We start from the raw sequence: 14,088 nt of genomic DNA, 5'->3' as shown, positions 1-14,088 counted from the left end.
TCCTTAGGCTTTGCACTGAGTGGGTCTCTGGGAACAACTGGGAAGACACAGAGAGGACCCTTCTGAACCACTCAGTTTAAAGTAATTCCCAGATAGGGTGCCTGACTGACTGGCTCAGTCAGTTAAGCATCCAACTTCAGCTCAGGTCATGATCTCACGGTTCATGGATTCGAGCCGCTCATCGGGCTCTGTGCTGATGGTGCAGAACCTGCTTGGGATCCTCTGCCTCCCTCTTTCTGCCCCTCCCTTACTTGAGCACACTCTCTCTCAAAATAAAATAAATAAACTTAAAAAAAAAAAAAGTAATTCCCAGGAAAGTAGACATGCTATATACTGTAAGTACGAAAGGAGAGCCAAATTAAAAATCAAATTAGGTTATTGTGGATTATTTACTTTCTGTTCTGCCAGGGAAGATAATAAAAGACTCCAAGTACACACACACAATAACTTCTCTTTCATATTCTTCTGTGCACACATTACACACATTTTAGAAGTAATTATTTTCTTCTTATACTCTTACAGTAAATTACAATCAGGCAAGTATTAGTAAAGGAATAATGCCCTATAACAAATGTACACGTGTCCCCGTTTGGCAGGAGAGTTTCTCCCACATGTCTTCTCCAGCAAAGAACAGTGCCTCTTTAGTCATGCAACCATAGCTCAGAGACCCCTTTGCTTACCAGTGTAGTTTGCAGAATAGTTGTTTGGATCTAAAAACTTCTTAACCAGCTCACAATTAGACAAGACATGATTTGTGGTGATAACGTTGAGATAGTTCTGAAGACCTTTCTGCCTCTCAGCTATGAATTCACGATCCATGTTACCAATCAATTTTTTGGGAGGAAGAGGTAGACTTAGGCCTGCAATCTTTAATTAAAAGAGAAAAAGTATTATACTCATGCCATCCCCAAAGAAGATGCAATATCAGAATCCTGAGCCGCCATATTTCATTAAGATGTATCCTAATTTCAGAGGGATGATAAAATGTGAAAAACTGCAACTGAGAATTGATAAAATGCTGTATTAAGCATAGAAACTTTAAAACTTAAAAAAAAGTGTTTTTCTTTTTACCAAACGTATACATGAATGTAATTTTAAGAGTCAAATAGTTTTTTTTTATTGTTAGCAGTCCCATGACACTCTCCCCTGACAAATACCTCTGCCAACAGGTGACCTAGCCATTCCCCGTTCCCTGAGACAGCCGCGTCCAATTCTCTGAGCCGATCTTTTTGGTATAGGGGAACGTTCACTAGGAATTTTCATTTTTAGGCATTATCTATTAATTTCCTATTATGGATTAAGTTCTCTTTCACAATCCTAATCTCATCCCATGCACAACCTATTCCTAATCCCTCCAATATAGTTATAATTTTTACTTAGTGCAATATCCCTGCTTACTTTAGGTTAAGTGATATTCACCTCTGAGCCAGAGAGCCATGCTTACTATTCCTTTTTATCAACTGGTCATTTCTGTTTGTTTGTTTGTTTTAGTTTTCTATTCAACTCCAAACTCTCCATCTAAGCATCTTCTCAACATACTCAGATACAAAAATGCATCAATTCATCTTTTTGAAGAGTCCCTGCTCCAGGCAGGACTGGTGGTCCCCACTTCTGCTGCAGAACTTGCATCCTGGGACATCATGCTAGGGATGCTTTTGCCTTTCTCCCGTGAACCCCATTACTATATCCATACCTTCTTTTTTTGTAGAGAATCCCTGATTTTTGGTGGAGATACTCTCCGTCAGCTTCCTAAAAATGGTGCTGCAGAGGTCAATTTTTTTGGAAAAGTTGCATGTATAAATGTCTTTATACTACCCTCACACTTGAATGACAGAGAATCTTATTGTGGAATTCTAAGTTGGAAATATTTGTTCTTCAGGATTTCTAAGAACTACTTCATTGTCTTCTAGCTTCCAGTGCTGCTGTTAACAGTAGATTCTTGCTGCCATTTTTTTTTGTTTTGTTTTGTTTTGTTTTGTTTTGTTTTGTTTCCCTGGAAGCTTTTAGGCTTTTCTCTTTGACTTCAGTTTGTGACATGCACGTGCCTCTCTGCAGGTCTATTTCTAGCCTCTGTGCTGAGTATGTAGCCCTTTCTATCTGGAAACGCATATCCTTATGAATATCTTTGGTATTTTCTTGTATTAGGTCATTATTTCTTCCCCTCCATGCCCTTTGCTTTCTTTTTCTGGAACTCTTAGTCCAGTGTTAGACACTCTGGACTGGTCCTCTATTCTTATCTCTTCACTCCTATTTTCCACTTTTGTTAAACAACCTTTTTTTTCCCTACTGAACAAATTTTTGGGGATATTTCCTGTATCTTGCGGCTCTTCTAAAGAGTTTTCATTTCTACTATCTTTTTTTAAGTACTCTTTTTTTTAACAGTATCCTGAATATAATGCAATTTCTTATCTCTCTGAGATTATAAAAAATAATTTTTTTTTCTGAAGTAGCTGTAATGTTCCTCTTGCTGTATATATTCTGCTTCCAAAAGTTTTTTTTTCTTTTTTTCCTGTTTGTTTTCATTGTTATCTTTCAAGTTAAAAGTGTTCCTTAGGAACCTGGCAATCCTGGGATGCCTGCTCATACTGAAGAGCACAGCAACAAAAGCTGACTAGAAGGGCTCAGTGAGTGGCTGGGACTTAACTGCTGTGGGCTTTATTTTAGCACGTGACCTCATTCAGCTGTTTCATTGGGAGAACCTGTGATCTCCATACCTTTAACTCTTTCCTCTTAGGTTGGGCAGATCCCCCTCCTCCCAAATCTTCCAATCCCCTGCCTGGAGGGTCTAGGTCTGACCAGCAATGTTCTGTGAGCTAAAAGGAAGAAGGTTTTTGGAAGGGGGCAAAGTTGGGGGTGAGAGGCAGTGCTGACATGTACTGTGTAATTATTTTTACTGTGCCTGCATCCCCCAGTCCAATGTTCTACCCTTTCCAGATAATAAACTTCCAATCTTCTGCTGGAGGGAGAAGGGCAGCAGGTGTAAGTTGCTAGATGGGGAAAGATCTGGGGATCTGTTTCTTAAACATACTCTCAACTTCTGATTTCAGCTTGACCTTGCCCCCCACGGGAGGCAGCACCTTGTGCTAAACCTTTTGGAGGTTCTGCGGTATAAACTGAGACACAATGAGGTTATCCATCTGCCTCCCAGCTCAGAATTCTGCCTTCCCATATCTACTTAATTAGCTCTCATCCACTGGATTTTCAGCTTCAAATGTTTTGTTGTAGCTTTATCCTTTCCTATTCTATTTGTCCTTGACTCTGTGTGTGTGTGTGTGTGTGTGTGTGTGTGTGTGTGTGTAAGATCAACTTACTGCTGTTTTAGAGTGGCTTCAGAAGGAAGGAAAAGTAAATACAGGTGCTCAATCTATCATTTTCCAGATCCCTTAAAACTTTACAAGTCTATTTTTTATTTTATTTTTTAATGTTTATTTATTTTTGAGAGAGAGAGAGACAGAGCACAAGTGGGGTTGGGGTCAGGGATGGGGGTGGGGGTGGTGCAAGGAGACAGAATCTGAAGCAGGCATCAGGCTCTGAGCTGTCAGCACAGAGCCTGATGTGAAGTTTGAACTCATAAGCCGTGAGATCATGACCTGAGCTGAAGTTGGGCACTTAACCAACTGAGCCACCCAGGTGCCCCATTAAGTCTATTTTTGAAACTTAACAAAGCATCAGATTGGTATCTTAATTTAATGAGCAAAATCACTTTCAAAGAACAGTGGTATTCTACACTTGTGCTTAGATTAGAGCAGCCCAAGTGACATGCATATTGATTGAGGGGAATGTCTAAAGAGAAGAGCATCTTGAATTCAGACAAGGATGCAATGTAAACCACCCATGTGGGCAAACCTAACTTAGCCTGTGTATTTTTCAAACAACACCGAAGACCTTGAACTTGATATTGGACAAGATGAAAAGGTTGGCTGACAATCATAAATTGCCTATTTCTCCAACATAATTATGAAAATGTGTCAGAGCATACTTAGAATGAATTTTCTATCATGGCATAATTAGCTGCCAGCTAAGACACATAAATTTCAGGTTATTTTCCTCATTCATACAATTCAGCTTTACCTAATAGCAGTTTCTTTATTAAAGCATACTTAAGAAGAAAGCACATCACTCAGCTAGTACACATCCAAGTGAACCACCTTATTATTACTGTTATTATTATTTTTGTTCTAGAGCATTGAGTAATATAATCAAAGGTACTACTAAAAACATAACTTTTTCTTTTAAAAACTTTTATTAAGTTGCAGAATATAATCTCAACAGCGTGTGTATGTGTGCGTGCGTGTGTGTGTGTGCATGTGTAAGTCCAGGGATATGGATTATGCATGCACCAAAAAAATGTCTAAAAGGACTGCCACTACCACCTTGAGAACAGCTAACTCAGATTGGGTTGGTCAATCAATGTTTTCTATACTATGAAATGTTTACATTTCTCATTTACTATTTTTTTTTTCAATTAAAAAAAAAAGAAAAACTCTTGCTTATAAAGCTGACCATATATACAGCAAGGGTTCTTAAAAATTACCATAAACCAATATCTGCCCCTTCCCTTGCACTACCTGCCCAACATCTATCCAGCTGAATCCCACATGACTCATGACAGAAAGAGTCACATCTGACATCATCAGATTCAAACACCAACAGGGCTATTGTTTGAGTTTGATAAAGTATTTGTTTTGAAAATGAGTTTGATAAAGTATTTGTTTTGAACTTTTTGGCCTTCAAGCTTCCACCAATCTATTTGTTCAAGCTTAATTTCATTTTAGGAAAGAAAATGTATTGATCTGCCCCAGACATCCTATCAGCCCTTCCAAATCATCAGGTGAAACAAAGTGTTCTTTGCCAACAGTTGGAATTACAGTATCCCTGCTATGCCAGTCTGTTGGATAGACTAGAGGTTTTTTCCTACTCTTCCTTAACATCTCACAATAACTATTTCTACAAGCATTAGAAGTATGCAATGTGTGTGTTATTTTAAAATCTTGCCTTTCAAAAAAGATTAGCATTCAAGAGACACTTACTTTGTCTTTCAGCTTTCTCCCAGGATTTCTAAAATGCTTGACAATTACAGAATATAAAATTTAGAAGTCCAATGACTCATTAGAAGGGAGGGAAAGAGAGGTGCCTAGGTAGCTCAGTTGGTTGAGCATCTGACTCTTGATTTCAGCTCAGGTCATAATCCCAGGGTCATGGGATTGAGCCCTGCATCGGGCTCCGTGCTGGGCACAGAGCCTCCTTAGGATTCTCCCTCTTTCCACCCCCCCTCAGCCCCTCTGCCTGCATATGCTCTCTCTCTCTAAAATGTAAAAATTAAAAAGGGAGGGAAAGAGAATACTAGCACAGAGAGCAACTGAGTCACTAATCTAGTGATTTCCTACACGCCTCCAACATTGATAGCTTCAAGCCATGACACCTCACCATCCCATTTTCGATAGCTTTCCTCTTTAACGTGCCCTATGCATTTCATTCTTGAGTTTCTTGTATATGGGGAAGAGAACAAGAAAGCCAGTAGAGGGGTGCCTGGGTGGCTCAGTCAGTTGAGCATCCAACTCTTGATTTCGGCTCAGGTCATGATCTCATAGTTTGTGGGTTCGGGCCCTCTGTTGGGCTCTGTGCTAGCAGCACGGAGTCTGCTTGGGATCCTCTCTCTCTCTCTGTGTCCCTCCCCTGCTTGTGCTCTATCTCTTTCAAAATAAATAAATAAATTTAGAATAAAAAGAAGGAAAGAAAGCCAGTGGAGAAGTCCCCAAAGTTCCATCCATAACACCTGCAGAGTGACAAGGCAAAGGGGGAATGATCACCAAAGTGAAGTCTAGAGCCCATAATCTGGCCCATAAGTAGAAACCTCCAAATTATATGACAAACTATGTGGCAATTTTAACAAAACTAGCTTTTGTCTGGAGGAGTGACCTTCAAACTTTGAATCTGTCAATTTTTCACTTTCAATATCAGATCTCAGTGGTCTGCAAATTGCCTTCAATCATATTCCAGTGAGTGTTCTAGGGAGTTCTGAGCTCTTGACAGACTCTTAACTTGTCCCAACACTCCCCCCTAACCCCCTCCACCGGGGAACACAGTAGAGTCTCTCCCTCTCCTATGTCAGCAGTGGGAAGTAAAATTCAAATCACAAAACATTTATGCTACCACAGACCTGAGAAGTCATCTGGTTCAACCCCTTGTTTCAAATGGGGACAGTGAGGATGGAGAGGGGAAATAACTGACCCAAGGTCTCCCTGCCATAAGGGGCAGAGTCTGGACTCCTTCCCAATCTGGGCTCAGTTCCCATCATTTCAATTCCTGCTCCTTTCCTTTATGTTGTTGTGTGTGGTTTCCCTAGATGGTTACTAATTTGATGTTGCCTTTAAAAGAAGCTAGTGAGGGGCACCTGAGTAGCTCAGTCAGTTAAGCATCCAGCTCTTGATTTCGACTCAGGTCATGATCTCACAGTTCATGAGTTGTGGCCCCGTGTTGGGCTCTGTGCTGACAGTGCAGAGCCTGCCTGGGATTCTCTCTCTCCCTCTCTCTCTCTGCCCCTCCCCTGTGCACTTGTGTGCTCTTTTTTAAAAAAAAAAATTTTTAATGTTTATTTATTTTTGAGACAGAGAGCACGAGTGGAGGAGGGGCAAAGAGAGAGGGAGACACAGAATCTGAAACAGGCTCCAGGCTCAGAGCTGTCAGCGCAGAACCTGATGTGGGGCTTGAACCCACCAACTGTGAGATCATGACCTGAGCTGAAGTTAGATGTTTAACCGACTGAGCCACCCAGGCACCTCCCTCTCTCTCTCTTTCAAAAATAAATAAACATTAAAAAAAAATAAGGTAGTGATTCTTCTTCACTATTACTACAAAATATGCTCACTATAAAAAGTTGGGGAAATGAAGCTTTTTTTAAATGTTTTGCTTATATAGCTTATATGAGCTTGTTTATAAAGAACTTGGAAAGTACAAAACAGTATAAAGAGCCAGAAAAAAAACATAAGCCATAATCCTGCCACCTGGGGATCACCATTGTTAATAGTTTGGCATATTTCCCTCCAATCTTTTTTTTCTAAACATTTCATGTAATTATATTATATTGCATGTATAATTTTACATCCTGTTTTTTTTTTCATTTTGGCATTTTTCCTATTGGAGTCAGACAACTCCACATATGTGTATTATATTTCTCTTTCTTCAGCAGGAACTCATTTATCCGTCAGAAGGGTAATCAGACACTAAAAATCACAGTCACAGTTTTATTCTGTGGTTTTGAGAGTCTTTTTGGTCTGTTTTATGAAGGTTGTTTTGAAATTATTTTCTTGCCAAAAAGCTGTGTGTACTTTCTTCTGTTTGTTTACTTGGATCTAGAAAAACCTCCCACTGAAATGATGTCTGGCCATATCCTGCCCAGCATAAGCCAACATCAATACATGTGGATATTTGCATTTGAAATAAAATGCACACTGAAAGTGCCTATTTTAAAAGGGAAAATTACACTGAAGCAAAAATAAAATTCTATTATATTAAAAAGGCCATCATTGAATAGTCATAGAGATTCAACCTTACATCCCCTAAGCAAGAACAAATATGTGATAAAACCCTTTCCTCCCATCCCCATTTTTGGGGGCTGGGCCTAGGCAATTTCAAGTTCAGAAACCTTCCTCCCATAAGACTTACTCCTGGCTGAATGACACTGTACGAAGATCACTGGGCAAAGGTTCACTTGTGCATTGTGGTGAAAACACACAGTAGGCCCAAAGTTGGCTCCCAGAAGCTCATGCCAGGGTGGAAATGTTGCATGGAAATGTCTAGAGAGACTTGTGGAGAAAATCCACTGTTGGAATACACTGCATTTCGGTGCCTCATCTACAGTGCCACCACAGACCCAACTTTTGTCTAAGTGGAAAGGCTATGCTATAAAAATCCATAAACCAATTAAACCCATCAATGAGTAGAATCTGATCTCTTCCAATATTTTATCTGGAGATTTAAATTGGTCATACTATAATTAAAATTTAAAAAGACAACATTTGGCAAATGCATAACCATCTGCCAATTACATAAAGGTCTGTAGACAACTCAGGCCAATTCTACCAGAGAGAAAGTTAAGCATTCATGTTTTCAGCAGGGCTGTAAATAATGGTAAAGTTTGGATACTACATTTGCTACTTTCCTTTTGAAGGAAAGGAAGCATTTTGCTCCCTGCCAGCCTGCAGTCTGACTGACTTTTGTGGGCAGGATCAGAGGTCACTCAGAATAATATGTGATGGCTCGTTCACCAATGAAGGGAGTAGTGCTTCACCTCCCAGCTGAGCTGGTCACAAGCCACGTGCTCTGGCTCAGATTTATATTACCAATCAAATCTGAGATATGACACAAGCCCAATGGTCTGCAGTAACCCACGGCACTTGAAGACCAATCTGCTGAATGGAGACACGAGTGCTATTGCCACTACTCACTACGGTGCTTAAGCCCCTCTAGGACCCTTCAAGCACATCTGTTTCCAGAAAAAGGCTCTGCAGCTCATTTCTCTGTCCATTATGGCCACCAAAGTGGGAACATTTAAACCAGAGGGATTTAGAAATATGTATTTAAGAGAAAAAAGTTACGGGGAACCTGGGTGGCTCAGTCAGTTGGTTAAGCATGTGACTCTTGGTTTCAGCTCAGGTCATGATCTCGTAGTTCATGGGATGGGGTCCCAAGTTCAGCTCTGCTCTGACAGCACAGAGCCTGCTTGGGATTTTCTCTCTCTCTCTCTCTCTCTCTCTCTGCACCTACCCTGCTCATGCTCTTTATCTCTCAAAATAAACATTTAAAAAAAAGAGAGAGAAAAAATTACATTGAAAAAGACTGAGTCTCTATTTACTGCTGAGTATTGATCTGCAACTGACTATGCAGCCTAGTTCAGTGGAGAGAGTCTGAGACAGTCCCAGCTCTAAGTGAACAAGTCCAGCAATTTAGTTAGTCATTCCCAATCTGTGCAAAGGAGATGATACACAGCATCCATGGCTGTGGTAAGGATGCAGTCTTGCATAAAGGTACTCACTTGCAAGGTGACTATCATAAATCACATGTTACCAAAGTTTATTTTTAGAGCCACACATCATCTGTTTAAAGTATAAGTCTATCTCCTCTGCCAGGGAAATTTGCTGATTTCTTGTTCCTGATATTGTCATTTCCAACTAATTTCTAAGACAGCCCAAGCAATGAACGTGTGTCATTAGTGTTTTCAAATATTTACCTGCAAGCTGTTGTTCAGCAAATCAAAGTCACTGTATCTCCTCACAATCTGTAAGACAAGACAGTGGTGTTTTCATTTGGCAAAGACCATCTCTTTTCATTTCCTTATTTAATATTTACTGACATTCTAGAGCTCAGGCATTTGCACTAAGCGTAGGAGGGCTCATACCTGGTACTTAACTTGCTTAACTAGACAGGCCCAGAAAACAGACCCAGAGTTGGCCGGGTCATACAAAACTGGTTAATGCCAGCCAAACACACAAGATGCCAACAGGTAAGAGAGAATGATTTTGTTTTCAGAGTGAATAGTCCTTTCAATATCCTTCTCATTAACCAGGCATCTGGAAAGATGAATTAATGATTTACCCAAAAAAAGTTTTACTGAACATGAAATCAAAGTAAAAGGAAATGGATAGCTTTGAGGCCATTTCATCCTTGCCCTGGATAAAACTTCCCCCAGTTAAGATCCCACCATTCTAGAGACAGGACTGCATCTGCAGGCAGAGAGGCCATACCTCTCCCAGATTCTCCGCATTTCCCTCCCAGCAGACGTCCACCTTCCATTGTCTATACATTCTTTCTTAGTTCTGCTTGATGCCATTGATTGGGCCAGAATCAAATTCCACTAGTTCTTCAGGCTCTGGGCAAGGAAATTATTTTGCTTTTGAATGGTTTGACTTCAACTTTTATTGATGATTCTCAAATATTAGTGAGCAGAATTACCTGCTGATCATCTAGGACTCCACCCTCAGAGAATCTCTTGCAGTAGGTCCAGGGTGGGGCCCAAGAGTCTACATTTTTGTTAAGTATCCCAAGGATTCTAATGCATTGCATCTAGAAAACTGCCTCAAGGATTCATTCTTCTGGTAGGACAATGCTGTTGCCCTGCTTGTTGAATATACATCAGAGAGTTAAATACAAGGCCATCCCTGATAAATACAAAGGAGCAAAAGGTAGCACAGTGGTTAATCACAGAGAATATGCAAATCCCAACCCTGTTCTGTCACTGATCAGAGTGTGACCTTGGACTAGTTACTTACCTCTTGAATGTAAAATGGGGTAATACAATCGTATAGAACTGTTTTTAAAGGTTAGGTGAATCAATGTGCTTGAACCAGTGCCTAGAAGAAATGCTCACTAGATGTTAAATAGTGTAATTATTGAAACAAAAAGCATTTGAAATTTCAGGCAAAGGGGAAAGATCAAGTGTGGGCCACTGTGGTCCAAGACTGCTTAGGGTGAGAGAAAGTTCAAGCCTGACTCACAAGGTAAGATTTTTTTTGTAGATGAGAGAGGAGGAGGGTCATTATAATTACCTACTAGGCTGCACAGAAATGGCCCCTATACAGAAGTCAGCCACCCTCTGAAAGTCAACTGACATAGAAAGGACACCCGGATCTAGGTAGGAAGTTTTTTCTTTTCTTTCTGAGGCCACCCCTGAGGAGAGCAGACCCTGGGGCTGTAAGGTAACCCTCACCTACACACAGTGAGGGAACTGGCACTAGCATTTGCCCATGAGCGGACTTGGGAGTCCATGAAATGCAGTGTCCAAGCTGTACAATATCCAAGGTGCTATCTAGCCTTTCTACCTGATGGACTTAACTCTAACCTTCCCCACCCACACCATGGCTGCAGGGGAGGAGGTGTGAATTACTAAGAACAAAACCAGGAATCTGCCTACTATCTATCTATCCTACTCTGGGCCAAACTGGGGAACAAATTCATAGATACTCTCTGTGGTAACATCATACACAAATTAAACCAAACAACTGGAAACAGAAAAGCCTTTTATATTATAATACCTATCTTAAAGCTGAAGGTTTATATCTAAAAGAACAGGATTCATACTTAACCATGTTTTGGTTTTTCCAGATTTTTAGATGCCCCGAGTCAGACTTTTAAACATATAAACATTTTTCTAAAGACAAAAAAAAAAAAAAAGCTTACCTGCCAGCTGTTTTCTACAGAAATTCCTCTTTGCACCCGAATGATATATTCCTAAAAAAGAGGGGGGAAAGAGCCTCAGTTATAAAATACCCAAATCAGAGGATCAAAAATATAAGTGGAAATATCAGATAAAGTACACTTCAGAACAAAGAAAATTACTAGAGACAGAGAAGGATATTACATCAAGATAAAACAGTTATCCACCAGCAAGACATAGAAATCTTAAATGTGTATGTACCCAACGCCAGAATTAGTACAAACTGATGGAACTGAAAGAAGAAATAGACAAATCCATGATTATAGTTGGAAACTTCAATACCCCTCTCTCAGCAATTGATAGAACAATTAGAAAACCAGGAACAATATAGAACTCAACAACACCACAACAATACATCAAACCAGCAGATTTAATTAGCATTGTTGGACACTCCATCCAACAACAGCAGAATACACATTCTTTTCAAGAGGATATATAGATGGCAAATAAGTACATGAAAAGATATTCAATATCACTAGTCACCAAGTAGATGCATATTAAGACCAGAATGAGATATTACCATACACCAACCAAAATGACTCAAACACACAAAAAATAATACCAAATGCTGACTAGGATCCAGAGAAAGTGGACCACACATGCATTGCCAGTGGGAATGTAAAATGGCACAGTCACTCTGGAACACAGTTTAGCAGTTTCTTGAAAGATTAAACGTGCAAATATCATATGACCAAGCAATTGTACTCCAGGGCATTTATCTGAGAGAAATGAACATTTGTGTTCATACAAAGATTGTACACGAAGGGTCAGAGCAGCTTTATTAGTAACAGTCCAAAATTAGAAAAAAAAAGTCAAATGTCCTTAAGCGGGAATGGTTAAACTTTGTTACATCTATATCATGGAAAACCACTTAGAAACAAAAAGGTGTGGTTCATACAACTTGGATGAACTGCCAGAGTTATGCTGAGTGAAAAAGCCAATCCCCAAAGATTATAAACTACATGACTCCATTTATATAACATTCATGAAATGACAAAATTATAGAAATGGGGAACAGATTAGTGGCTGCTAAGAGTTAAGGCTGGGGTAGTAGGGTGTGTGGAGGAGGGAAGCAGGTGTGGCTATAGAAAGTGAGGTGCTATGGTTTGAATGATTGTGTCCCCCCAAAATGATGGTATTAAGAGACAGGACCTGAGGAAAGTTCTTAGGTTGTGAGAGTGATGCCCTCATGAATGGGATTAGTGCCATATCAAGGAGGCTCCAGAAGGATTCTTTGCTCCTTCCATCATGAGGATACTTTGAGAAGGTGTCAGCTACGAACCAGGAAGAGGACCCTCACCAGAAGGCAACCACGCTGATATCAGACTTCCAACATCCAGAACTGTGAGAAATAAATTTCTGTAGTGTATAAGCCGCACAGTTCATAGTGTTTTGTTATAGTAGCCTGAACACACTAAGATATGAGAGATATTTAAATCGATATCTTGACTGTATCAATGTTAATGTACTGATTGCCATACTGTACTACAGTTTTATAACACATTACCATTGAAACAAATTGGGTAATGGATACATGGGATCTCTCTGCATTATTTCTTACAACTGCTTGTAAATCCACAATTATCTAAAATAAAAAGTTTAACCTTAGGCATTCAAAACTAGCTGTGGTAGCAATCGGAAGACTAAGATCCAGGGGCACCTGGGTGGCTCAGTTGGTTAAGCATCTGACTCTTGATTTCAGCTCAGGGCTCAAGTCATGATCTCAAAGTTCATAGGTTCCTGCCCCACACTGGAGCCATGTTAGAGTGGAGCCTGCTAGGATTCTCTCTCTCCATCTCTCTCTGCCCCTCCCATGTGTGCTCTTTCTCTCTCAAAATAAATTTAAAAAAAGAAAAAAGAAGACTAAGATCCATGAGTTTCAGTGTTCAGAGTTTCCATTTTATATGCTTCATCAGCTAGAGAAGGCCATGATTAAGAAAACAGGTGAAAGGTGGAATAGAGATGCAGTGATGGCATTCCAGGTCCAGTGACCCCCCAGACCGGCCTGGTTATTAACATCTATCTCCCTGCTCCGGAGCAGGGAGAAGAGAGGGTATTAAAAATACACATTCCCAGGCTTTGCATCAGACATACTAAATCAGAATCTCTAGGCTAGAAACCTAGGAATTAGATGTTTTTACAGCCTCCCCAGTAATTCTTACTAATAAGTAAGCAGGAAACACAGACCTAGTCCAGCCTTCTGCTTATATACACAGGGAATCATGATGAAGGTATAGATTAAATCATATAAAGAATGTTAACATTTTTTCCTCAAGTATTCAGAATCATTTTAATATCCTTGGATGGTATGATTTACTTGTAGTCACTACTCAACAAATGCTTATCAACACAGTATTCGGTAAATCCTTTCTACCAAATTAATTTTCATTTAAATAGGTTATTTAGAAAACAAAGCCAAGTAAGCATTGTTAACCTGGTAAGTGGATTTTAAGACAGATCATATTACACTATCATTCATTTCCATTCTGTTTATTTAGCAAAGGTTGATGAAGTTCACATAGCAGAAATTCCTGTCTTCTCAGGAATATATAAAAGATGGTAATTCAACAATATCCACTCAATTATGAGTGAATCAACTGTGTATCTGGAATCTATGTTTAGCTGGTTTCATGTGGGGATATAAAATAAATGTTTTAAGAGTTATTTGTGTGGTGTGACAAATCTCTTAAGCAACATGCTAATGCAATTATTTCTGAATACATAAAGAGAAAATGCTGAAACCATATGACATTCTTACATTTTGGGGATCAATCCTTTAGCTTGGAAATTTTCATTTTTTCCAGAATTGTCTTACTGGCAAATTTTCTGAGCTTTTAACATTCTTAGAGTAAAGCTGAAATTAGCACATATAACTG

At 39.6% G+C, this 14,088-nt stretch overlaps 1 protein-coding gene across 8 annotated transcripts in view; it reads right to left on the bottom strand.

Annotated features, from left to right (window-relative positions):
* The window catches only part of PXK (PX domain containing serine/threonine kinase like), a 75,519-nt gene that overhangs the window by 37,447 nt on the left and 23,984 nt on the right, over nt 1–14,088 (bottom strand). For 7 of the 8 annotated variants that reach the window (XM_042929807.1, XM_042929808.1, XM_042929802.1 and 4 more), the window contains exons 2-4: nt 11,176–11,226; nt 9,230–9,277; nt 681–867 (exon numbers count right to left, since the gene is read on the bottom strand). In XM_042929807.1, coding sequence (XP_042785741.1) covers nt 681–819 — 139 coding nt within the window. In that variant the 5' untranslated portion in view covers nt 820–867; nt 9,230–9,277; nt 11,176–11,226. Of the gene's footprint in view, nt 1–680; nt 868–9,229; nt 9,278–11,175; nt 11,227–14,088 lie in introns of those variants that run through there. The other variant, XM_042929806.1, reaches the window with a different exon arrangement.

This window comes from Panthera leo, chromosome A2 (genome assembly GCF_018350215.1).
Source record: "Panthera leo isolate Ple1 chromosome A2, P.leo_Ple1_pat1.1, whole genome shotgun sequence".
In the NCBI taxonomy this organism is placed as follows: Eukaryota; Metazoa; Chordata; class Mammalia; order Carnivora; family Felidae; genus Panthera; species Panthera leo.
The sequence above is the reverse complement of the archived record's forward strand: the minus strand, read 5'-3'. Positions and strand labels throughout refer to the sequence as shown.